Below are 27,742 nucleotides of genomic sequence, written 5' to 3' on the forward strand. Positions count from 1 at the left end.
TTGTGGGCAATTTTTGTATAAATGATTCATGCTCAAGTGGGAGCTAGGCAGATGTTACTCAAGCTATAGGAGACTTTTGAATAACAAACTCTTATTGCATTCTAGGGGACCATGTGGCCTCTGTAAAAGAGCTATCTAATTTGGACCCCATTCCAGTTTATTCCCCATAACCCATATTTCAAACTTTAACAGTCCAATGATTTGAACTCTTTTTCGTCTGCTTACCAACCATTTGTCACAGTTAGGGCACTTGAGGGCTACGAGGTAGCCAGGAAAGACCTAAAGAGAGAGCTCAGAAGAGCCAGGAGGAGACATGAGAAGTTGTTGGCGGATAGGATCAGGGTAAACCCTAAGGCTTTCTATAGGTATTGAAGGAATAAAAGAATGACGAAAGTAAGATTAGGGCCAATCAAGGATAGTAGTGGTAAGTTGTGTGTGGAGTCAGATAAGATAGGGGAAGCGCTAAATGAATATTTTTCAACAGTATTCACTCTAGAAAACGATAATGTTGTCGAGGAGAATACTGAGATACAGGCTACTAGACTAGGTGGGATTGAGGTTCACAAGGACGAGGTATTAGAGGGTGAAGATAGCTAAGTCCCCTGGGCCAGAGGGGATTTATCCTTGGATCCTCTGGGAAGCCAGCGAGGAGATTGCCGAGCCTTTGGCATTGATTTTTAACTCGTCGTTGTCTATAGGAATAGTGCCAGACGACTGGAGGATAGCAAATGTGGTTCCCCTGTTCAAGAAGGGGAGTAGAGACAACCCTGATAATTATAGACCAGTGAGCCTTACCTCAGTTGTTGGTAAAGTGTTGGAAAAGGTTATAAGGGATAGGATTTATAATCATCTAGAAAACAATAAATTGATTAGGGATAGTCAGCACGGTTTTGTGAGGGGAAGCTCGTGCCTCACAAACCTTATTGAGTTCTTTGAGAAGGTGGCCAAACAGGTAGATGAGAGTAAACTGGTTGATGTGGTGTATATGGGTTTCAGCAAGGCGTTCGATAAGGTTCCCCACAATAGGCTATTGTACAAAATGCGGAGGAACGGAATTGTGGGAGATATAGCAGTTTGGATCGGAAATTGGCTTGCTGAAAGAAGACAGAGGGTGGTAGTTGATGGGAAATGTTCATCCTGGAGACCAGTTACTAGTAGTGTACCGCAAGGGTCGGTGTTGGGTCCACTGTTGTTTGTCATTTTTATAAATGACCTGGATGAGGGCATAGAAGGATGGGTTAGTAAATTTGCAGACGACACGAAGGTCGGTGGAGTTGTGGATAGTGACGAAGGATGCTGTAGGTTGCAGAGAGACATAGATAAGCTGCAGAGCTGGGCTGAGAGTTGGCAAATGGAGTTTAATGCACTCAAGTGTGGGGTGATGCATTTTGGTAGGAGTAACCAGAAGGCAAAGTATAGGGCTAATGGTAAGATTCTTGGTAGTGTAGATGAGCAGAGAGATCTCGGTGTCCACGTACACAGATCCTTGAAAGTTGCCACCCAGGTTGACAGGGCTGTTTAGAAAGCATACAGTGTTTTAGCTTTTATTAATAGAGGGATCGCGTTCCAGAACCAAGAGGTTATGGTGAAGCTGTACAAAACTCTGGTGCGGCCCACTTGGAGTATTGCATACAGCTCTGGTCACCGCATTATAAGAAGGATGTGGAAGCTTTGGAAGGGGAGCAGAGGAGATTTACTAGGATGTTGCCTGGTATGGAGGGAAGGTCTTACGAGGAAAGGCTGAGGGACTTGAGGCTGTTTTCATTAGAGAGATAAAGGTTGAAAGGTGACTGAATTGAAACATTTAAAATAATCAGAGGGTTAGATAGGGTGGATAGGGAGAGCCTTTTTCCTAGCATGGTGACAGCGAGCACGAGGGGGCATAGCTTTAAATTGAGCGGCGAAAGATATAGGACAGATGTCAGAGGTAGTTTCTTTACTCAGAGAGTAGTAAGGGAATGGAACGCTTTGCCTGCAATGGTAGTAGATTCGCCGACTTTAAGTACATTTAAGTCGTCATTGGATAGGCATATGGATGTACATGGAATAGTGTAGGTTAGATGGGCTTGAGATCGGTATGACAGGTCGGCACAACATCAAGGGCCGAAGGGTCTGTACTGTGCTGTAATGTTCTATGTTCTATGTTCTATGAAACAGTTTCTCCCAAGTTGCTCCATCAAATTTTATATTTTGGAACAGCTCTGATATCTTCCCTTTACCATCTTTTCCTGAAAGAGAACAATACCAGCTTTTTAAATTCCTTTAGTATCTGACTTCCTCAACCCTTGTATCCCTTTGGCATCTTTCCTAAAGAGGCCAGGATTGTGCACGATACTTTATTAGTTTTAACATATCACCTTTTCTTTTGTATTCCACTGTCCCTATTTCCCAGACCAAGCTTTCTGAGCTGTCTTTTCAACTTGCCTTGCATAATTCAAGGGGCTTTGAATAAGCACTTCCAGGTCCCTTGGTTCATGTATTCCCAGTACAACAAAATTATATTATTCACATTGTGACTCCCTATGGCGGGGAAAACAGGGAATACTTCAGTACAACTTTTTAGGACAGGATTCATAGTTCCCTTATTCTCTGTCCAATTCTGTTCACCTCACTGGTCCCCTTTCAAAAGATGACCTTAAATCTTTTCTAACTTTTCTTGCATGCAACTAACTTGTTGCAGGAGTTACAAATATAATTCTCTCTGACCATGCATACAAAACAGTCCCTTACCTGCATTTGAGACCTGCTCACTCAAGTCTGTTATGGAGATTGAATTGCTGCTTTGCACCCTCATTGGCGGCACCACCACGGTGCGCACAGCGGGCTTGTTGCTGTCTGTTCCCTTGGAGTTTATGCCACCTGAATTCTGATTAGCTGCATCCTGAAGGAATCGCTCTTCCAGAAAGGGACTTTCGTTTTGCTCTGAAGACTCACTGGTTGGTGATCCATCTACTGTGTCACAGCCACTTTCAGGCTCATCCTCTGACATACTGGAATGTCAATTAAGATAACATGGTGGTTCAGGCACTGGACAGCATCAGTCATTCATATGTTTCAGATCACACAATCGCTTCATGGAAAGTACTTGTTCATGAATACAGCGCCTTTCAAAATCTCGAGATGCTCCCAATGTGCCCTTCACATCTAATGAAATAACTTAGTTTTGTAGTTTAGTTGCTGTTGTAACATGGGGAAAAGGGTCAGCTAATTTGCAGATGGCAAGGATTCACAAACAACAACCAAATAATTATTTCTTCAGTCATAGAGGTCTACAGCACTGAAAAAGGTGTTTTGACCTATCAAGTCTGTACGAGACAAAACAATAGCCTGATGATTCTAATCCCATTTTCCAGCCTTTGGCCCATGTCCTTCAAAGCCTTGGAATTGCAAGTTTAAATTAAATTCTTCTTAAGACGATCTTTTCTGTCTATACCAGCCTAACAGGCAGTGAATTCCAGATTCCCACCACCCGCTGGGTGAAAAATCTTTCCTTACAATCTCTCTAAACCATCTGCCCTTACCTTAACTGTAGCAATATTAACTGAAGAATAAATATAAGCCTTAGGGCACCAGACAGAATTCACCTGTTTATCTTCACAAAGTGTCTTGAGATCATTTACTGAATATCCATCTGAAAGGGCAAATGGGGCCTCAACTTTTATGGTTAATTTTGGGCTGGTCGATCACTCCATCAATACTGATCTAGGAGCAGCAGCCTATCAGATTAACAGCAGTCCAAAGTCCTTGAAATGTAACCTATAATCTTGCAGTTTAGAGGTAGAAGCTTTACCGTGAGTGAACTTACAACCAAACGGAGATATGTCATTTGTCTCTCCTAACTTTTTTAATTTATTCATTCATGTGATGAGGGTGTCACTGGCTAGGGCAGCATTTATTGCCCATCCCTAATTGCCCAAAAAGCAGCTGAGTCATTCACATTGCTGTGGATCTGGAATTATGTGTAGGCCAGACCAGGTAGAGTTTCCTTTCCTAAATGACACTAGTGAACCAGATTGGTTTTTCCAACAATTGGTAATGGATTCATGGTTATCAATAGACTCTTAAATTTGGACGTTTTTCTGCCTTCTGCCATGGTAGGATTTGAACCCAGGTACCCAGAGCATTATCTGGGTCTATGGGTTAACAGTCCAGCAATAATAGGCCATTGCCTCCCCAAACTCCTCTAACACCTATGCATCAGTGACAACCAGAGCAGTGTTTTCCTATTTTAAAGATGCGAAGCAAAAGCATGTTGATGCACCATCCCATTCCCCTGAATGGTGAATCTTTCTGATTTGTCACACCAACAGGACTTTGTGACCTTGGTAGGAACAATGTACCCAACTCCCTGTAGGCCTGTTTCTAGTCTATAGTACTATGACAGGAGTGAACTGAGAAAGTTTTTCACCAGTAGCATTTTAATATCAAATCTAATTGATAACAAACATCCAGCAGTAGTACTGATAGACATTTCAGAAATCAGACCAGGTGTGAGAAGAATACCTGGCTGAAGTTCTGAAAAAGGGTCGCTAGACTCAAAGTGTTAATGCTGTTTTCTCTCCACAGATGCTGCTAGACTTGCTGAGTTTCTCCAGCAATTTCTGTCTTTGTTGCTGAAGTAGTGGTGCTTTCTGGTCCATCACTACTTGTGGCAATGTCAAAAACAAGCAAGAGCCTCATTATCATATTTTGCTATGAATACAATTGTGACGACAGCTCACCATCAAAACACATAATTCTAGGATTTCATCATGTGGCCTACAGCTGACACTACATAAATAACACGTAAAGCTACTTTGGATGAAACAGTAAACATAGCCCACATCTGTCTTCATTACGGTTTGGGTTAACAATGCTATGATTTAATAAAGGACAGAAATTCACCAGGTTACACTTTAATTCTTGCAAGTTGAATAATCATTCTCTAAAATCTATTTTAGCAAATATTGACACAATACTAAATTTCACTTATTGGTACATTCTATTTCCGGTTGTGCTGTGAATAGAATTCCTTCAACACAGGATACATGTCAGCTTAATTGGTTTGTGCCAGTCTGTATGCACCACTAAAGCTTCCTGCTGTCTCTTCTTATTTATGTCCATCATTGCAACCATCTATCCCCTTCTGCCTCACATATATCTGATTTCTCTCCAAATGTATTTCTACTGATCACTTCAGACAGCTTGTGATAGACAGTTCCACATTCTCACCAACCTTTGGGGGAAAACAAGGTTCTTCTGAATTTCTTACTACATTTCATGCTGATGAACATATATTGATGACCTCTAGTTACGCTTCCTCTTGTGGAGGAGAGCAGTCCCTTTGCATCCACTCTACCAAATTCATAATTTGAAGGATCACAATTAGGTTGTCCCTCAGCGTTTTTTTTTTCCTGGAAGAGAGGAGGACCAGCTGGATAACCCTTTCCCAGTGGCACACCCAGGCAGTTCCGCTAGTATTATTCTTTTAAACTATCTAGAATCTTAGCAGTGATGAGCGAATTCAGTTGTGTGAAGAGACTGTACAAACTGGGATTATTCCCCTTAGAGCGAAAAAAAAGTTAGGGAGACATTAAGAGATGTGATCAGAGTTTTGATCAGAATTTTAATAGACTAAATCAAAATGAACTGTTTTAACTGGCAGGAGAATCTGTCCGCCAGAAGATATAGTTTTATTGGGAAAGCAACGACCCAGTGGTATTAACGCTGAACTGTTAATCCAGAGATCCAGGTAATGTCCTGGGGTTCAAATCCTTAGCAGTTAGTGGAATGAGAAATCAATAAAAAATTGGAATTGGGAATTTATTGACCATGAGTCTATTGTCAAGTGTTGGAAAAACCCTATCTGGTTCACTAATGTCCTTTAGGGAAGGAATCTGTCGTCCTCGGCTAGTCTGGCTTACTTTAGATCTTTTCCCTCTGGTGGGGCTTTTGCACACAGAGAGTGCTTCATATGTGGAATGATCTGCCAGAAGAAGTAATAGATTCAGGTACAGTTTCAACATTTCAAGGTCATTTGGATAGGTACATGAACAAGAGCAGGCTGGTGGGACTAATTTAGTTTGGGAACATAGTCGGCATGGGTGAGCTGGACAGAAGGGTCTGTTTCTGTGCTCTATGATATGTGACTCCACATCCACAGTGTGGTTAACTCTTAACTGTCCTCTGGGCAATAAATGCTGACCAAGCCAGAGGTGCCCACATCCCAGGAGAGAATGAAAAAACGATAATTGTTCATTGTCAAAAGAACCATAGGGGAGATGAGGAGAAATGCTTTTGTATTGCGCTTTATCCAAATTGAGCAGGTAATGCTTGAAAGGCAGTTTCATTAGCACCTCTCAAAGAGAATTGTATATATATAGGAAAGGAAAAAGAAAATTAAGTGTTTAGGATGTAATGATGAGGGAATGGAACTGATAAGATAGCTCTTTCAAAGAATCAGCAAAAGCACAAAGGTCTGGCTGCATCATTGTATTATTTCTGGTCCCCACTGTTTTGATATTTACTAAACCATCGATTTTGAGTGATCTTCCAAATATGTCAGAATTTAACACACAGGAATTAACTTGGAAATGTTGACCTTACGTGCCATCCTCCAGCTTCTGCTCTCTGTTCAGTTCTGTCACTGTATTCAGAGAACAAACACAACACTCATCTGCAGTCCATACCTGTTTGGCCTTTTGCAGGGAGATGGGCTGGACTGTGCTGAATTTGATGAACTGGTGCTCAGGGTGCTGTCAGGGCTACTTAACGAACACACTCTGTCGATGTTGAGGGTGCTCTGGCATGCCTCGCAGTCTGGACTGCCTTTACACCTGTTGGTGGACGGGGTGGATAAAGAACAAACAATACCATCACGTAAAAAGCAATCAGTTGTGAGGAAATGACTCTGCAAAAATCTTTGACCAACCAGAACATTTCTTTTTGCCTAGTCATTTCAGGATTCCCTTCCCATCTGCTATTTTGTTAGAACTGTTTGCATCCCCTCCAAATTGTTTTTACTTGTTCTATTACTTCACCCTTTGTATCGGAATGTCCTCCATATGATTTAATTACTTGCTCCATGCATTCTATCCCTTTTGTTCTTCACTCCCTTCACCCCACCTGACTCCCTGCTTCTGAACTTGCTGAATAGCTGTTAGTATTAGCTTCTGATGAAAGACCATTGAGCTGAAATCCTCACCCTTTAAGATGCTCCTAAAAATGATCTACTTTAGCCAAGATTTTCATCGCTCGGCCTAATAGCTCTTCATGTGGCTCATTGTTCGATGTTATTATGGAATACTAAAGTCACTTTTTAGATGTAACATGCTGTTGTTGAAACATTCACTGTGTTTCCCTTACCACAGATGCTACATGACTTAATGAAGGTTTCGCAGCATTATCTGGTATTATTTAGAATTTCAGTAGCTGTAGTGTTTTACTTTATATTTTCAAATTCTATTGTTTAATGACTCCTTGTAATGATGGCTCAGGTATGGCCCGCATCTCCTTGTGCTGCTTCATATTTCTGATGCAGCACACGTACAGAGAATAGGAAACTCATACAACCCCAACAGGGTAACAAAGTGTGGAGCTGGATGAACACAGCAGGCCAAGCAGCTCCTCTAGTGCTCCTGAGATGCTGCTTGGCCTGCTGTGTTCATCCAGCTCCGCGCTTAGCTTTTGTGCTCCTGTATGCTGCTTGGCCTGCTGTGTTCATCCAGCTCCACACTTTGTTATCTTGGATTCTCCAGCATCTGCAGTTCCCATTATCACTGATACAACCCCAACAGGGAATTGGTCATGAGATATTCTGAGATTTTACTACACTATTTATCAGTTAAAATCACCAGAGGATTCTCAATTTCTGATTAATTTTCTAATTACATTTATCAAGGTGAAATAATGTCAATGTTGGGCAAAGTTTATTTTCTTCCATGCTGATCGTCAAGTTCTGGCATCAAGCACTCCCAAGTTAGGCATACCTTAGGTGTGATTTCATTTTATGAGAAGAAACTGTACGGCATCTTTAAGGTATCCTTTGTTCCAGTTAATTTTAATGTAAGTAATTTGTGTTTAGTTAGCACCTTTTATCTCGGGACATTTGAATAAATTTTACACCCAACAATGTCAGTATGGATCATGACAATAAAATTCTGCAGGTGCTGGAGATCTGAAATAAAAACAAAGTTCTGGAGAAACTCAGCATGTCTGGCAGCATCTGTGGAGACAGAAACAGTTTTAACATTTCAAGTTCAATGAGGGTCTGGAAAAGCAACAGTTTTTATGCTGTTGAAAAGAGGCGAGGAGGAGCGAATTGAACCGAATGGTAAGGACACACAGAGCAAAAATCAAAGTAAGTGGTAATAATAGGAGAGGCCAGAATAGATTAAGTGTAGATGTTGATGTTAATACCAGAGCATTGATCAAACCTACAGAGAATAAATCCATGCAAACAAAGCCGTGGGGCATGTGCACAGGGGCTGAAAATGGCAGGTGAGAGGAGGTGTGAGCAGAGTTTATGTTGAGCCAAAGGTTGAATTTGAAGCTTGGAGCTGTTTCTCCAGCCTCACTTAAACAACGCAGCCGGCTTGGAATGGAAATATTAACATGGAAGCAAGCTAATATATTGAAATGGAAGTCAAGTGGAAGGGACATTCTTACACATACTGCAGAGGTATTCTGCAAAGTGGTCACCCAGTCTCATGTGGCCTCCCCAATGTGCAGGAGACCGTACTGTGACCAGCCAATATAGCAGACACAATCAAAAGACGTACACATAAATGACTAATTGAACTGCCAAGTGTGTTTGAGGCCTTGAACAGCGAGGAGGGAAGAGGTTAAAAAAGCCAAGAGTTACACCGTCTGTGATTGCATAGGTGTGTGCCAAGGAGGGGATGAAGAAGTATGAGGACTGAACATAAACAGACAAGGTTTAGCAGAGAGAATGGTCTCTGTGGAACACTGACAAGGGAGGGGTGAATAAGGTGCAATTTGTTCCTGGCTTTGGTGGAAATGTCAGAGAATGATACTTTGAATACAGAGTCTGACAGGGCAGAAAATGAGCTCAAAGGGAACCCTACTGTTCTGGGATGGAAGAGAACAGGTGAAGGCAAAAACATGGAAGATGAATCAGACACAGCTGAGTGCCTTGTCAATCACAGTGGGGTGGGGAATCCTCCAATAGGGGTAAATGAAGACATGTCATAACAAGCCCTGTACAAGGTGACATCATCAAAACAGTTCAGATGGGAGATGGAGAAACTGGAAGAATGGAATGGAGTCCTTATAGGAAGCAGGGTGTGAGGAAGTGTAGTTGAGTAACTGGAGTCAATGGATAGATATGTAGTGGATGTTGGACAGTCCATCACCTGAAATGGAAATAAAGAAGTCAAGGATGGGAAGAGAAGAGTCAGAGATGGGCCAAGTGAAGGTGAGAAGGGTAAGAAAATTGGAAACAAAACTGATTAATTTATCCGACTGCAGATGAGAGCAGGAAGCAGCACCAATGACAACATCAAGGTACCAGAGAAAAAGTTGTGAGAGGGAGACCTGACTGGGACTGCAGCAAGGAATGTTCCATATATCCAACAAAGAGATAGCCATAACTTCAAACCAGGAACAAAAACCAAAGTTGTGGGAAAAGCTCAGCAGGTTTGGTAACATATGAGAAGAAAAATCAGAGTTAATGTTTTGCGTCTGGTGACCCTTCCTCAGAACCTTCTTTCAGTTTTTATAACTTGAACACGTGTGGGTACCCAAAGCCACAGCATTTAGTTGGAGAAAGTTAGACAAGTGAAAGGAGAAATTGTTCAAGGTGAGAGATAACTCAGCCACGTGAAGGAATGTGGTGGTTAATGAAGTCTCCTTTCAAGAAGTGGAAAACCTTTAGACCATCCTGATGGGGGATGAATTTGTCGAAGAATTGCACATCCATGGCGGAGAAGTAGTGATTACAAACAAGGAACTGGGAAATTGTGTAACTGACTAAATGATTGATATTTTGAAGAAGGGTCACTGGAGTTGAATTGTTAACTCTGCTTTCTCTCTACAGACGCTACCAGACTTGCTGAATTTCACCAGTAATTTCTGTATTGCTTCCAGATCATTTGCAGATGCAGTTTTTTGTTTCAGAATGGGATTACGAAGACAGGTAGAGGAGCCTGAACATGGGGAGAGGAAATAGAGTTAAGATGGAAAGAAACAAGTTCAATGCGGCAGTACTGGCTGAAACTTTGGGTGCACCAGGGCAGTCTTTTTCTGAATTGCAGGAAGGAGGTAGAAAATGGGCTGTATGGAGTTGGGGTCTGAAGTAGAACACTATAGAAAGGACGTGTTCGGAAGAGATGAAGTCACTGATAGTCCCAGTAATAACAGCTTGATGTTTAGCAGATTTGATGTCAGTCAGACTTAGACTTGACAGAACGGAATGCAGCAAGTTCACAGAGAGAAAGGTTAGGTGGATGAGGAGAGAAAAGAAATTAGAGGCCCATTTCACGTCAATGGTTCTTGACGACGAGATCAAGGACACATCGAAGCCAGAAAGAGGGGTCCAGGTTAAAGGGGTGTTTGGAGATAGATGAACGGGTGTGTGTGTGTGTGTTTGTTGGCGGGGGGGGGGGGAAACATGAAGACAACGGTGATGGAAGAATAGTTCAAGATCATGTCGTATTCTAAGTTCCTTGAGGTGGGGACTTAAAGGGCTAAAACAAAATCCTTTGCTGAGCATTGATCATTCTGAATCAGGGAGTGGAACATCAGAGGGAATAACGAACACACAAAGGGATAGGATCTGAGGCAAGGCAAGATCAGAGAGATGTCAGGACCTGAGGTGTTGTGGCATTATGGAATTGTTACAACACAGGAAACACAGCAGTCAATTTGCAAACAGCAAATCTATATAATTAGCCATGAGATAAATAAGCTGACCATCTGTATTTTTGGAGACTTTAGTTAAGGAACAAATTATTTGCCCAAAATACTGTATATAACTCTCTTGTTTCATTTCAAGTTAGTGCTACTGTATCTTTTATCCAAGGCGACAGATGGGACTCAGTTTAAAGCTGCTGCATTTGTCCAGTACTGCACTGTGCCAGCCTAGGTTGTGTGCCTCAATTCCCATGGAGTGGGGCTTGAACACATTACGTTTTTAACTCAGAGGCTCAAAAACTACTAGTTGAGTCATGGCAAATCTGTGTGTAGCAATTTGGTCATTAGTTATTTCCAAGTAGAGGGCAAAAGTAATGGACCACCTTGTGTGGTATGAAACTCAATAGTTAACCTTTTACAATATAACAGAAAAACTTACAATTTTGCACAACAACTTTCTGGGCTTTTGATGCAGTGAAAGTGTGTCTATTAAATTTTGTTTGAAAGTTGCAAAAAAACTGCATGTAAGCACTGATATGAGAATGAGAAAGATGGCTGCTGTATTCAGGAGTTGTGAACACAGCTTGCAGTATTCATGATAAGCAGGCAGAGCCAAGGAGTCATGCCTTGGGGTTGCAAGAAGGGCCAGAGAAACTTTGTAGATGTTACTCTCAAAAAAATCAAATAAAATAAGTAACATACAGTCAATCTCAAATGGCAAGAAGTAAGTATTATTGGTTGAAATCAATTATTGGGCAGCCCCCACAACTGAACTACAATGCAAGAGAAGAATCAACAGCAAGTTTTGTCAATCTTTTAATAGAGTCTCCGGCCCAAGGCCTTTCACAGAGCAGAAACAGATCCTGCTCAGTAACAGAAGATACAAAAGAATGCTACCATAGAAAAATATTTGAAAGATAGCAAATTAAAATGGCAATGAGTGAAAATATGTGTGCAGACATTGAGTGACTTGAAAACAAGAATCAAGGGTCTAGGCCCGAAACGTCAGCTTTTGTGCTCCTGAGATGCTGCTTGGCCTGCTGTGTTCATCCAGCCTCACATCTTATTATCTCAAAATTTCAAAATACAGGTTTTGTTATTCTGGGAGATAATATAGGTCAGCTAGCAGAGAGGTTATGTGTGTATGGATCATTCTACAAGTTAAGGCACAGGCAACAGAATTTTAGATAAGCTTAAGTTTGTGGCAAGTGGGAAACGGGAAGGCAGCCAAGAGAACAGTAGAATAATTGAGGCTGGAGGGGGGCCCAAGAAGGGATGAGAGTTTCAGCAACAGATGAGTTGAAACAGGGGCAGTGACAGACAATATTGGAAATGGAGGTAGGTTGCCTTGGTGTTGGAAACTCATGTCATGGTCAAACAGGATGACAAACAACTTACTCCATTCTCCCAGACCCACAAAATTTTAGTATGAGTGACAAACATAAGTTAGAAGGAAGTAAGCTACCTGGTAGCTGGGGTGTAGCCTCATAAGCTGTGGTTTCAAACAATAATCAGTAAAACAAAGGACCATTCAGCAATAAAGACTTGACAGGTGTCTGGCACTGATTTATGACCTGGCATCTGTTACCATTCATTGTTTGCAGAGACAGATTGTTTGTGTGCCTGTAATGTATTGGGAGGGGATTGGTTAACTATTATGACATTATTCTTTTAAATCGCAGTGTGGCATATGCTCTGACCAGCTTTGCAGTTGCTGAGCAAATTTCATTTTGGAGATCTGATGGAGTCTGCACTTTCACAGACTTGAAAGATCTTATTTGATCAATGATGCACTCAGCCAGAAACTGACAAATATTTGTGGAAATCTACCAATTTAAGATATTAGTTATAGTGCGTTTGAACACTGTATAAAATTTCAATAGTACTAGAAAGTGGAATCTTACAAGCAGCACAGGGCTACATAGGAAAGAGCAGTTAAAGTGGGACTAATCGCCTCTTTCCAAATGCCGACATCGGCACAATGGGCTTTTTTCTGTTTAGTACAATTCTATGATCTAATTGGGATAATTAAAATGTTAAAGCAATTCAATACAGTAGATATCAATAAACCATTTCCTTTTGTGGGGGAGCCCAGAATAAGGAGAGGAGACCTTTTAAATCAGAAGCTGACCATTCGGGAGTAAAATCAAGAAGCATTATTTCACGCAAAGGTGAGTGAAAATCTGGAACATTCTTCCCCAAAAAGTTGTAAATTAACGTGACATTTCAAAATAAAACCATTACATTTTTGTCAGATATTTTGACAGATGTAGAACAAAGGTTGGCAAATAGAGTCTAGACCTGCCAAGTGTGCAGGTACATAACAGCCTGGTACGGCAACTGCTCCGCCCAGGACCGTAAGAAACTATAGACGGTTGTGTGCACAGCCCAGACCATCATGGAAGCTAACCTTCCACTCGTGGGCTCTATTTACACGACCCGTTGACAGCCTTTCTGCGGCAACAGTGTCAAAGACTCATCTCAGGCCAGGAAGCCTCTCTCACAAGCACTTCCGTGAGGAAGAAGATACAGAAGCTTGAACACATGCACTAGCAGGTTCAAGAATAGCTTCTTCTCTGCTGTTATTAGACTTGAGTGGACTCTCTAACTTCAAATAATGCTGATCTTGCTCACGTTGATCTTACATTGCACATGCCCTGTGCCACGTAACTTATACATCTCTGTCTAACTTCTGTTTCACTCTACGATCTGTATGACCTTGCATACTGTGATCTACCTGTACTGCTTGTAAACAAAGCTTTTCACTGTATTTAGGTACTTGTGACAATAAATCAATCAAATCACCTAAATAAACAGTGCAAGCATATTTGAAGTACTGAATGGCCTTCTTCTCTGGTTTCTAATATTCCAATTGGACAGTGAAATGGAGATTGGCAGAGGTGGTTTTTAATAAACACTCACTCTTCTGGAGAGTGGGTCTGAGAAGCATCATCATCATCTGTGTCACTGCTGATGGTGATGACACTGACAGCAGGGCTTGGGGAGTCAGCAATGATGATGGTCTGCCGTTGTTTGTTGGTGATCAGGTTGCCGTCCACATCCTGCCCAACTGAACCCTGGAGACAGTAGTCCCCATCAGCCTTTCCACTGTGATTGTCCTGTGCTGCTGGGCAGCCTTCTGATTCGCTGGTCTTTGGACTGTTGGTGATCTTTGGAGACAGTGGTGCAGAGTTCTGTAGGTTGCTGTAGTGTGACATATTGCTCCTGTGAGTAAACAATATTAACAAACAGAGCAAGGGTGAGAAAACTTGCAAGGAGCTATGTCCATATGAGTATGCCAAGACTTATCTGTACTCATCTCAAACCATGTGTTCCTATCTTTGTTCAGAACTTCCTATAAATAGACTACAAAAGCAAAAGTGTTGTGCTTAACCTTATGAATCACTTGTTAGTCCTGACTTCAGGTACTGCATCAAATTTTGGGCACCACACTGCAGAAATGATGCTCAGACCTTGAAGAGGCTACGAAATCAATGGATTAGAATGGTCGGAGGAATGAAGGATCTCAGTGGTGTGGAGGAATTGTAGAAGTTAGAGCCTTTTCACTTAGAACAAAAATGGAAGATTTAATACTAGTGTTCAAGTCTATGCTAGTGTTTAAGCTCCAAGCAACCTCTGACCAGTATAAGTCACCTAACCTGTTTATCATATTCCTTTGCTCCTCAAACCTTATCCAGCTTCTCTACAAGTGCATATGGACTTGTTGCCTCAACTACACCTTTTGTTCGCAATTTCCCCATTCTAACAATTGTCCCTGTGATAACCACATGTACGAGGTCCATGTAGAATCACTTATTAATCGCCTCATGGAGCATAGAGTCAAACAGCATGGAAACAGACCCTTTGGTCCAACTCATCCATGCCAACCATTTTCCCCAAACTAAACCAGTCCCACTTGCCTGTGTTTGGCTCATATCCTTCTAACTCTTTCCTATTCATGAACCTGTCCAAATGTCTTTTAAATGGCATCTACCACTTCCTCTGGCAGTTCATTCAACATAGAAACATGTGAAAAAGTTGCCCCTCAGCTCCCTTCGAAATCCTTCTCCTCTCACCTTAAAATCATACCCCTTAGTTTTGAACTCCCCCACCCTAAAGAAAACACTTTTGCTATTCACCTTATCTACAACCCTCATGGTTTTATAAATGTCAATAAGGTTATCCCTCAGCCTCCTACGCTCCTGTGAAAAAAGCCCCAGTCTTTATTTATAAATCAAAATCTCTCAGACCAGAAACATCCTGGTAAATCTTTTCTGAACAGTCTCCAATTTAATAATATCCTTCTTATAGCAGGATGACCAGAAATGTACACAGTACTCCAAATGTGGCCTCAACAATGTCCCGTACAACTACTACATTCAATGGTCTCAGCAATGAAGGTAAACGTGCTAAACGGCTTCTTAATTCCCCTGTCTACCTGGGATGCAACTTTCAAAGAACTATGTACCTGAATCTCTATGTCTCTCTGTTCAACAAAACTATCCAGGGCCCTACCGTTAACAATATTAATCCTTCCCTTGTTCATTTCACCAAAATGTAATGCCTCGCATTATCCAAATTAAATTTCATCTGCCACTCCTCAGATCAAGATCTCTTTGTATTCTAAGGTGACCTTCTTCACTGTTGATTGTACTATTAGTTTTTCTGTCATCCACAAACATATTAGCCATGCCTCCTAAGTTGTCATCCAAGTGGTCCATATCAGTGACAAAAAGTAGTGGACCCAGCACCAAACCCTGCAGAAAACCACTGGTCACAGGCCTCCAGTCTGAAAATCAACACTGCGCCACCATCGTCAAGCTAATTTTATATCCAATTGACAAGCTCTCCCTAAATCCCATGTGATCTAACTTTACTAATCAGTCTACCATGCAGAACCTTGTCAAAGGCTTTACTAAAGTCCATGTAGACAGCGACTATCACTCCACCCTCTTTATCTTTTTCGTCAAATAATTCTCATCCTCAAAAAATTCAAATTTATTAGACATGATTTCCCATGCACTAAGCTATGCTAACTACCCTTAATCAGTCCCTGCCTCTCAAAATGCATGTAAATCTTATTGGTCAGAATCCTGTAGTTCCCAGGCTTCTCCTTAAAGCCTTTCCTAAATAAAGGCGCAACATTAGCACACTCCAGTCCTCTGGCACCTCATCCATGGCTGTAGATGATACAAATATCCCTGCTCGTGACCCTGCAAATTCTTCCCTAACTTCCCGCAAAGTCCTGGGGTACATTTGATCAGGTGCTGGAGATTTATCCATCTTTGTGTTTTTTAAGACCTCCAGCACTCCTGTTCTGTAATATGGGCTGTTTTCAAGACAGCAATATTTATTTCCCTGAGCTTCACAGCCTCTACATCTTTCTCCATAGTAAAAACTGATGTGAAATGTTCATTTAGTATCTCTCCCATCTCCTGTGGCTGCGCACATAGACCTTGCTGATCTTTAAGGGGCCCTATTCTCTCCCTAGTTGCTATTTTGCACTTAATGTACTCACAGAATCTCTGGATTATCCTTATGTACTAAGGCTATCTCAAATCCACTTTTTGCCCTCTTGATTTCCCTCTTAATAATGAATACCCCTGATAACCCTAATCCTACTGGGGCACATCTGCTAACCCTTTTATAAAGGGGACCTGGAGATCACTCCTGTGGTGCAATGGTAGTGCCCGTGTCTCTGAACCAAGAGGGCGGTGTTCAAGTCCCACCTGCTCTACTGGTGTGTCGTAACATCTTTGAACAGGTTGATTAAAACAAAAATTAAGCAGACCTGGCAGGGGCTCTTGTGGTGCAATGGTAGTGCCCCAACCTCTGAGCCAGGAGTCCTAGGTTCAAGTCCCACCTGCTCCAGGGTTGCGTAATAACATCTCTGAATAGGGTGATTAAAACAAAAATAAAGCAGACCCGAGGCCCCTTGTGGTACAGTAGTAGCGTTCCTACCTCTGAGCTACGAGACCCAGTTTCAAGGCCCACCTGCTCCAGAGCTGTGTAATAATATCTCTGAAACTGTTGTGTGGAAAATATCATAAAGCAGATCTGATATATTAACAAAAAAGCAGATCGAGTTTCCTGTAACAGGCTTTATTAGTAAATATCCAATTGGTGTAAATATTCAGGTGACTTATTAGTGTTGATTGTAATTACACAAAAAAGTCATGCTGATTTGGTGATGGGAAGGCCACTTAGTTCTGTGTGAGAGCATTTCCAGATATAAAAATTAAAAAAATAAAGCAGACCTGACAGACTTTGCGTGCAAACATCTAACTGGCTACAGGGGTGATTTACTAGTGGTGTTTAGGAGTTAAAAATAAACAAAAATATCACAGTATGATTGTGAGTGATGGCATTCTGGATAGTAAAATGAAGCAAACCCAGGGCTGGGCGTGCAGAACAGTGGGTCCCGGGCTGTGACTAGACTATGTACACCACGAGAAGTAATTCTATTTTGATATTCAATAACACATGATCTTCCTTTCCCAATTGGGTTTCCTAAGTTATTACAGTGAACATAACAAATTTTGCCTGAACTGCTAATTGTTTTCACTGGCAACAGTCTTATATTGAGAGCATCTTGCTGAAGTCAGAAAATCACACATTAATAACTTCCACCATTTGAAAGCCTGCCCATCACTGACCTCTTTTGACAGTGCTTATTCCTCTTCCGGTTAGTTGCAGAGGGCTGAGCCCAGACCACCTGGGCTATTCCCATATTGATGGGATTTGTGGCTGAAAGTGCCATTTGGTTGGTTAAAAGATGCTGTGGCAACATGGAACTGTAATGGCTACTGGGAGCATGCACCTTCCTGGGGGGAAACAAGAACATGAATTGGGCAATCAGAGACACATCAAATAATACACATTAGCTTAGAAATGCATAGAATCTGAAAGATCCACGCATGGAGCCGACAGTCCTTTATTCAATCTATGCTGAAACATGGGAGGTGGTAGTGTCAGTCATGGCGCTACATTCTTTGCTCATTCAATTATATGGGCAATGATTAGGAATGATTGAATAATATTCTGTTTTAATTTAACTTAGAAGGATGTCACATAAAAAGAAAGAACGAGAAAGGATGAGATCCATACACAAGAGGAATTAGTGAAAGAAGAAAATGGGATGAGAGGGAGAAACAAAGTACAGAGAGACAAAGAAAAAGACAGAACAAACAGCGAAGGAGAAATTGAAGGGTTTAAAGAGAGAAAAAAGAATTTCACACAGTTGTGTATTTTGGTTATTTATTTACACTATCTACGGTAAATATCATGTTATGTTAATTTAAACCTAGTATCTAATGAATGATGATTGATGATAAATTTGCAGGAAACAGGTAAGTTAATGTGATGGAAGAGAGCAACTGAAATACAAACCCATTTGGTTTATTTCAAGCAGAAAAACCACAAGGCCTGCTGGGGAAATGATGTGGGGTGCTACATTTCAGCTAAATTTAAAATTCCACAGCAAAGAGTCACACGTGAGTTGCTCTAATCTCTTCAACCACATGAGCACATGACTTTACATAATGGCACCCCCTGAAGAGTGACACGCAGCCTGATGTGACACAGTTACTGAGTTTAGATTCACAGGCTACTGTAAGTTGAGGCACCAAGTACTAATGGCTCATTTCCACTAGTCGACACTCTACCAGTTGATAGGCCTTGTGCTGTCTCAGATCCTTATGGCCTAGAGACAATGATGTTCTGCAAACCTCCAACGACAGTCCAGGGCACAGGTGAATGTACACTCACTAGCACTTCTTAGCTACTATCCAGTTGTCCCTCAGAATTCTCCGCGCTTGTGAGGCAATCAGTACCAAACTTTTGTCATTTAATATGGTCTGAAGGAATGCTTGAGACCAATGGATTGAAGGTAACAGGTGATGGATATTTTAATTAATTTTTTTTTAAATTGGGAGGTCAACTTATGCTGCAGCGTTCGTGTCCCTACTGCTGGACTGGGAAGCCTGAGTTCAAGTCCCACATGCTCCACAGGAGTGTAATAACATCTCTGAATAGGTTGATTAGAAAAATAGGTTAAAAAAACAGGTGTGAATTGGTTGTATAAACGTGGTGAATCAGAAATCAGTGCGGTGCGAGTCTTATGGAGCATGGCTAACTGAAATAAAGCTCTCTCAGAAAAACGTGGACTTGAATTCTGTTTAAATAGTTATCTTTTGGAGTATACACAAACCTCTGACTTTTTGGATTCTTTGAGACATGTTTATGCATGTTTGTATTCCCTGGAATTTAGAAGATTAAGGGGTGATATATTGATGTGTTAAGGAATTCAACAGGATTCACAGAGATAAACCACTTTCTTTTGCTGTGGCGAGTCTAAGAGAAGGTAATTAACCTTAACATCAGAGGTTCACCAGACAGTATAATGTAAGGAAATATGTCTTTACACAGAAACCTAGTTAACATCTTGAAAATCATCCTTAAGGAATCAACAAAAGGCTGGGACAGTAAAATCAAATTTTCAAAACTGATAACGATGAATTTTTGTTGGGTGAGGACATGAAGATGTTAAGGAACCAGGCCAGGTAAATTTTAGCCTTGATCTACTTGAGTAAAAATGAAGTTACCATAGTCTCAAAGCTGCTCTCTCATTACAAAGTGATGACTGGTACTGAGTTTAACTGAAAGTCAACAAGCCTGAAGGGATAGGCAAGATTGAGAAGGAGAGTCTTTCATGGCAACCTTGACTGGTCCAAGAACTGAACCCATGCTGTTGGAATCACACTGTATCACAAATAAGATATCCAGCTAACTGACTCCCTAACTCGTTGAAAAGTGAAATAGACTCAACAGGGTCCAACGGCTTGCTCTTGCACCTATGTCATTATGCATCCAGTATGATGTAAGAGCAAGCCAAACCCCTTTGCTTCTCCACGTTCCTCCACCTTCGTTCCTTGCACTCAGCTTACATACCCCCAGTCGCCCAGCCTCTGTGGACCAGCCACAGTATCGGATGCCAGTGATGTAGTGGAGGGTGCCATAGCTGCCACTTGCTGCCAGGTAGGGATCAATAGCTGCTGATTTCGACTAGACCACGCCTACAACAACAAAAGGAAGAATCACACGCTTTCGTTCATTCAAAACACCAGCAACTACACATGACATATATTCATATGCATACACCTCTAATGTGGTGTAGCATCCCTAAGCATTTCACAGGAGTACTATTATTCAAATTTTGGTTAACGAGCTATGTAAACAGATGTTATGCTAGGTGACTAAAAATCAAGTAGGATTTAAAAAGCATCTTATAGGAGTCATGAACCTTAAGTCCTGACTAATAATCCGGAGACAAGATTTCAAATCCCAACACATCGATTAACCAAAAGCTAGTATCAGAATTGGAAACCACACAATGACTGGGTTGTCGTACAGTTGTTTAGGGAAGAAAATCTGCTCTTTCTTACACAGGTTGGCCAATTTGGGAGTTCAGACCCATAGCAATATGGTTAACTCTTAAACTGCGCTCTGAAATGGCCCAGTTGCTCACTTTTAAAGAATGTGATTCACTAGCACCCTTCAAGGGCAATTAGGAATGGTAAATAAGCACTAACCTTGTCGGTGATGCCCATATTGTGTCAATATATTTCAATAAATGTAGCAAGGTTCAGGAAGGAAAGCATGGCGGTCAGTGTTGAAACTGTGGATGTGTAACAGTTGGGACCTCAGACGGGTGTGGGCTTGGGGAGATTACAGGCAAGGAGAGTTGAGGCCATGAAAGATGTGGGAGTTACTTTCAAGGCTAATATTGATTGTCCAGCAACTGGTAGCCTTTGCGTTGGCAGCAGTGAACCTCTTCTTGATCTGATGTAAATGTGTGGGCTGTTAAGCATTGGGCAACATAGAGCCAACCACATCTGTAGAAGACTGGAGTCACTTCTAGGCCAGACCAGATAAGAGCAGAAGGTTTTTTTTCCTTAAAGGACATTGATACAGTGGTTCCCAGCCTTTTCAGTGACACAGCACACTTCAACGAGACACAATTTCCACGGTACAACCACTTTTTTTCAGCTGAACTGATGTGCTTGTAAATTTCATATTTACTTGCATTTACTGTTAAGCCTCATTAGAGAATTTTGCAGCATACTGCATACAACAAGCTAAAGAAAGGTCAAAGGAGTTAATGTTTCAAATTCGTTTTGTATTGATTTTCATTTCCTTTGTACAAAACTTCATGGCACACTTGCAGAGTTCTCATGCATATCAAATGAAAACCCTACATTAATAAGTCTAAGTTGAGGGGTGTTGTTTGAAGCCAGAGGCTTTGGATTCAAAAGTGGGGTGCCACTGATCTCACCAAACTGTCCACTTACAAAATGCAGATCCAAAAGGCAGATGCGAATTTAGTGCCAAAGCAGATTTGCTTTCTTATGACCAGAACAGAAAGCACAAACCTGTGTCAAAACTCCAGGCCTCAGTTGAAGCGGCTGCAAGGTAGGTGCCTGTGTAACAAGTGGTACTGCATTGTCCATTCGAACAGAGAATCCTGCGTGTTTACTTGGGTTCGCTGAGATGCCTGCTAATAAAAGAACAGTGAAACACTTCCCAATTAAGACACAGCTGCCCGACATTTCACTTGAAGCTAAACTGCTGTCCACAGACCTTGATTTTTCCAAGTATGCATGTGCTAACATGGCAGAATCTCAAAGAATAGCACTGCTGATCATCCAGCAAAGGGAGAATGCTCTCTTCTAATGTTACGTCTGTTGGTGGCTTAGTGACTAAACACATGTTTTGACAAATCATACAGCCCAGAAGGAGGCTATCAGCTCATTGTGCCTGTTTGAAAAAGCTACCTATTTAGTCCCACTTCTCCTAAATATCTCCCTGTTCTTTTACAGAATAAAGTGATTCTTAATCAGGCTCAGAGAAGGGACAGGGGTGGAGACTCCCCAGCATCTAAGGGTATTTCTGATCAGATCCGTGATGAACCAAATCATTCCTTCTCCTTGAAATTTGCTTATGCCTCACTGCAAACACACCATGAAGTCACTTCTGCCAAAAATTCCCAAAATATGTCCAATAAGAGTTGACAATCCCACTGTCCATATCATTGAAGTTTGTCATTCTTGGTGACAATCTCTAGTGAATCTTCCCTACATGCACTTCCATGGTCTTGACATCTTTCCTAAGGTGTGTTGCCTAAAATTGGACACAATAGTCCAGCTAAGGGCTAACCTGTGATTTCTAAAAATTTAACATTACTTCCATTGTTGTGTAGTTTATTCTTGTTTGTAAAGCCAAGGATCCTTATCTATTTTCAACAGCCTTCTCAGCTTGTACTGCCAGTTTCAAAAGGTTTTGCAAGTGAAACCTTAAAATCAGACTGTTCCTGAATGCTATTTACAATCAGTCCAATTAGTTTATACTGCCTCGTCTCATTCTTTCATTCAAAACAACTTCACATTTTTCTGCACTAAATCTCATCGGCTTCATGTGACCTACTGCATGACTGGAACACTGAACTAGTATCAGACTCTCCCTGACTTTCACAGCATTCTAAACTGCTGATAGCCATGTTTTCTATCCCTAAACCTTTTGAGAATTGGAGTTGGGACATTATGTTGATGTTGTACTGGACTTTGGTCAGACCATTTTTGGAGTACAGTGTACATTTCTGGTCATTCTGCTATACAAAGGATATTATTAAATTAGAGAGGGTTCAGAAAAGGTTCACCAAATGTTACAGGGCTTGAATTATAAGGACAGGCTGGATAGGCTAAAACTTTTTTCACTGGAGCGTAGGAGGTTAAGGGGTGACCTTAGAGGTTTATGGAATCATGAGGGGCATAGATAAGGTGAATAGCAAAGGTCTTTTCCTCGGCTGGGGGAGTTCAAAACTAGGGGACATATTTTTAAGGTGAGAGGAGAAAGATTTTATATCTTGGAAAACTTGGTCAGCATGGATGAGTTAGACCAAAGGGTCTATTTCCGTGCTATATGACTTTATGACTCTACACCTGCTACCAATTTTAACATATTAATAGGATGTGGACAATTATTCTCCACTCCATACTCCTTTTGAAAGGTAAACTGTAGTAATTGTGATATGATTTTCCAAGGCAGCAGGCTGTGCAAGACTACAAGGACTTTGCAGAGTACAGAGGAACAGACTGCAGACCAGGCAGTTATCCATCATCTCACCTGTTCTTCAAGCCATTGTTTCAATACTATGATTAGCGGTTTAGATACTTCCTAACATCCTGTTTAGAGATGTTATTACACACATCTGGAGCAAGTAGGATTGGGTCTCCTAGTTCAGAGGTAGGGGCCCTACCACTGCAACACAAGACCCTACAATTATCTGTTTAATTCATGTCATGTATCATTTGCACCCGCATAACACTGCCACTCATCTATCTCTCCCAAGTGCTCTTCCCACTTCCTATCCTTCCATATTACCAAGTAATCATCAATACATATAAAAACATAGGGGATCGTGGAAGCCTATCTTCTTCAACTTTGTTTGTCAACTATGCAATCTTTTACAAAATGTTTAATTCGGATTATTTTCTGATTTCTAATCTGGCAATGTTTCTTCTTTTTACCTTGAAGTGTGGGTGGACACAGGATGAGGGTCTGCTGGAAAGACTCGTTGCACCCAAACTGAGCGGTCCCCGGTTGCAGTGGTATTCCATGATGCATCAGGGAAGGTCCAGTCGGTGGTAAATGCTAAATAGGCAAAAAACAAGGTCAGTGTCACAGTCTCAAAACTCTGTCTAAAAGTATACAGTACCAATATTTTTATAAAGCAACCGTGTGTTCTGGCTGAGAACTCAAAAGTTTTATGCATAAGAGGCAGCTGTAAAAATTATATTCCTAAATGCAGCTTAATGTGGGTCCACAGGCTGCTAAATACCTAGCCACCACAAGGTGGCGCTGTTGGGAAATCCATTAACTTGGACAATTGTCAGAGTTTGTTTTAAAGGAGTCTCTTCAGTGAAAGTCATCCCTTCTGTCACAACTAACACTGAAACTGTGTGGCCTTGCTCAGTGGGGTTAATCAGTAGAACAAAATTATGACCATGACAGAGAAACAAAATATGGCCATAGAAACTCATTATTTGAGAGACATCCTAGCACAGGAGGAAGCAATTTGCTCTAAGCCTCATCATGTAAATTCTAAATCTAGCTCTGCTTCAATTGGTTTTCCAGTTTTTCTCTGCCGTTAATAATTCAACAGTATCACTGCATAAAGATATTTCCCATGAGTCTCTTGCAATGCTCCTTTTAAAGTCATTGCGTCCACTGCAACATCTTAACTGGGGAAAGGCAAATATCCTGCTTACCTGGCTATGTACAGCGCCCATTTTATTAAAAGCCACACTCAGATTTGTGGCATTGTTTGAGGCAACAGGTCTCATAAATGGCATCTTATTGCGGTTTATTACATCATACAAGTTCGGTCTCCATCTGCAAACATCCATTATGTGAAAACAGGACTTGACGCTGTGATGAAAAAGTGAACAAACCGAGTATTACATATATTAATCAAAAATCTCTGGATCGCTGTTTCAGCTTTTTCAGACTGTAATTAGACATAAGGCGAAGTTTACCACAGAGAAGATGGCTATTCAGTCTGTTGTATAGGTTCCAGCTCTGAGCCGGAGCAATCCCATAGACATGCTGTCCCCTTCTGGGCATGTGACATCCTCAATCCAAACTTAATCCAATCTTGTTTCAGCAAGACTGAACAAACAATTCAGCTGATGGGGCAAGAATCCTTACACTATTATCACAGACCACCAACCGAGTGGCTATTAGTTACAACTTCTGTTGTAATCAAGTTTTTCATCTACTCACTCAGTTGAAACTGGCAAAGAAATAGGCAAGATGCTGCGTTTGCAAAGTCTGCAATTCTGCAATGCATGGGTGAAGACTGGAAATGGGGGAAGGGAATATGGAGGGAAGGAGTGGCACAAGAACTGGGAACAAAGGGGAAGAGTGGAATAGAGGAGGGAGGAGTGGAACAGGGAGAAAAGTAGTCACTTGGGAGATGAATGCAATAGGGAAGGGAGGAGAGGAGTGGGATAGAGAGAAGAGGAATGTGAAGATGACGAGAGATGCAAGGAAGACAGGAACTGGGGCAATGCAAAGTAGGATTTGGGGGAGAAATAATTTGCCTAGGATTTCTCAAACGTAACATCCCATTTCTCAGAAACAGCTGCAAAAAGATGCAATTAAACTGAAGTACACAGTATTATATGGCTGAACACAAAACCTATTTTGCCATGTAAGATTTTACATGGGGCAAGAAAATGAATAATTAGTCACTCTATTACTACCGATACTTGAGGGAACACAGAAGTATTGGCCTGGAGATTTTACAAAGAGGGGAGGGCTGTCAAGAGGACTGGAATGATGTGGGGGGCCTGGTGGCAACCAGTGGGAATTAGCTGAACAAATTTTAATGCCACACCTTTATTTAAATCAAGTTTCCTGGAATTTAGTTCCAATCCAGTGGGCAAGGCAATGTGTGGAGAGGGTCAAAGTTGAGTACATTGGTAACAGTCCCCAGCAGATAGTAGGAGGAGGACAATTTTCCTTCCAGTGGGGTAGTTTGGAACCATGAAGGCTCAATGAATAACTCCCTTGTGGAAGTGTTCAAGTGTTGCTGAAACTTACCTATGACCTCTTCAGGGCTGTGAGCTCTTTCAGCTGCCAGGTAGTGAAATTCAAATACTAAAACGATGGCACTAGTGACAGCGGAACAGCCAAACAGAGTGTTGCAGTCGTTGAGTATCAAGATCTAGGACAATGCAGTCCACTTGATGAACCCCATCCACCACCTTGTACAGTCGATCCTTCACCACTGGTGCAGAATGGCAATACTGCAGCAACTTGTCAAGGCTCCTTCAACAGCACCATCCAACCTGTGATCTTTGCCATCCAGAAGGACAACAGCAGCAGACACATGAGAACACTACCACCTAAAATGTCCCTTGCAAATCATACACCATCCCATTGGGGAAATACATCATCATTCCTTCATTACTGATGGGATAAATCTTGGAACGTCCTCTCCAATAGCACTGTGGGTGTATTTACACCATACAGGCCACAGAGTTTCAAGGAGGCAACTCACAGATTTCACTTCCTTGGGAAAATTAATAATGGGTTACAGGTGGGATGTGCATCCTCAGAAAGAATAATTAAAAGCTTACACTGGCATAAATGTACAGATCAAATAATCATTTGCATAACAACAGTCATAGTTCTTCAAAAACATTGCTTTATGTGTGCAGACTTTTGCGAATATTGAACGTTATTTTAATCCATGTATTTAGCCTAGCCTCTGCACACAGAGAGAATGCAGATCAGAGATGAAAGATTCAAGGGCTAAGATGTTTCTGCAGGGCATATTTTACTCATGCAGAAATGGGGTTGGAGAAGCTGCAATGTTCCACATGTATATTATGGGCTCAGTTAACTCTTATTTACAGCGAACACCTACTGGTTGCTGTGTGGAAAGTCCAGCAAGTGCTGCATGGTTACAAAGGGGTGGTTCATCGTCTCCATCGGAGTGATCCTCTTCTCTGCATCAATCAGCAACATCTTCTTCAACAGACTGACAAATTCCATACGATCAGCCTTCTCTACCAGTAGGTCATTTCCCTCCAAATCCATCACCATGTTCACCTGAGGCAAGAGCACATTGCAATTTAGCAGTAGGGTATGACAGGATTGGCAAATCTTACTGAAGTCACCTCAGGAACCAAGAAAGGAACCTCAAATTCACTTAAAGTTAATTCCCAACCACCTATTTCTTTTAACATATACCCAGGACTTCTTTCTTTTTCATCTTCCACCAATATTCAAGTTTATAGCAGAGGGCCAACGGCAATTTGCTGTGTCACGGTGGGAACGATATTAGAAGCTACATGACCATACAGTACTCCAAAGTTGACAGAGCACAAAAGCATTTGCTCCATGCCAGCATCTATTCACTGCACTATCTTTCTCTCACCCTACTTTATCCAACCTGAGCAACATAATCTTTTGTTTCTTTATGTATGCATCAAGCTTCACCTGAAATGCATCAATACTGCTCACTTCCACTATATTTATTTACCATACATACACTCCTCTATGCCAGACAAATAAACACATAAACTTGCACTGCTTTCAAAAAATACACAAAAGAAATCTTACAGCTCAAAAGCACGACCTCAGAACATCAGCAAATACATTCCAATTGGATAGGTGTTTATTATGTGGTCAGTGTAAACAAAATTCTTGTGAAGGCTTTAAATGGGTGCAGAAAAGATTTATGTGAATGGATCTGGGGATGCGGAACTTCAGATAATGTGGAAAGGCTGGAGACGCCAGGCTTGTGGTCCAAATCACGTGGCCATTTACGACTGGGATGAGGGGAAATTTCTTTATCCAGAGAGTGAAATCCTCTGCCACAGAAAATGGTTGAGTCTAAAACACTGAATATTTTCAAGACAAAGTTATGGGTAATCCTTAGGGCTAGAAGTATCACAAGGTATGGGAGAAAACGGAACAGCGTGCTGAGTTGAATGATCAGCCACAGTCACTATGAATGGTGAAGCGGGCTTGAAGGGCTTTTTCCAATTTCCTATGCTTCGGTGTGGGTTCTAGATAGAGTAGATAAAGATTAATTGTTTTTAACAATGGAAATGTTGAGAACCAATGGACATTTAGGGGAAGAGGATGACCAAGGAAAGAGTAGGGACATTAAGGACCAATGGGGAAATCTATGTGTGGAACCGGAAGTCATTAGTAAGGTGTTAAACAAGTACTTCACATCTGCTTTCACTTGGGAGAGACTGTGAGGCTATTGAGCAGATTGAAATAGGGAGGGAGGAGAGATTGTAGTTGTTGGACGGCT

General features: G+C 41.4%; 1 protein-coding gene across 10 annotated transcripts in view; it reads right to left on the reverse strand.

The window, feature by feature from the left end:
• hipk3a (homeodomain interacting protein kinase 3a) overlaps nt 1-27,742 on the reverse strand; it is a 226,526-nt gene that overhangs the window by 6,757 nt on the left and 192,027 nt on the right. For 9 of the 10 annotated variants that reach the window (XM_048545334.1, XM_048545331.1, XM_048545336.1 and 6 more), the window contains 9 exons: nt 26,342-26,526; nt 24,177-24,336; nt 23,436-23,559; nt 21,282-21,406; nt 19,801-19,925; nt 17,508-17,675; nt 13,774-14,076; nt 6,669-6,815; nt 2,731-2,990 (listed from right to left, as the gene is read on the reverse strand). In XM_048545334.1, the coding sequence (XP_048401291.1) occupies nt 2,731-2,990; nt 6,669-6,815; nt 13,774-14,076; nt 17,508-17,675; nt 19,801-19,925; nt 21,282-21,406; nt 23,436-23,559; nt 24,177-24,336; nt 26,342-26,526 (1,597 nt within the window). The remainder of the gene's footprint in view (nt 1-2,730; nt 2,991-6,668; nt 6,816-13,773; nt 14,077-17,507; nt 17,676-19,800; nt 19,926-21,281; nt 21,407-23,435; nt 23,560-24,176; nt 24,337-26,341; nt 26,527-27,742) is intronic. The other variant, XM_048545330.1, reaches the window with a different exon arrangement.

This window comes from Stegostoma tigrinum, chromosome 17 (genome assembly GCF_030684315.1).
Source record: "Stegostoma tigrinum isolate sSteTig4 chromosome 17, sSteTig4.hap1, whole genome shotgun sequence".
In the NCBI taxonomy this organism is placed as follows: domain Eukaryota; kingdom Metazoa; phylum Chordata; class Chondrichthyes; order Orectolobiformes; family Stegostomatidae; genus Stegostoma; species Stegostoma tigrinum.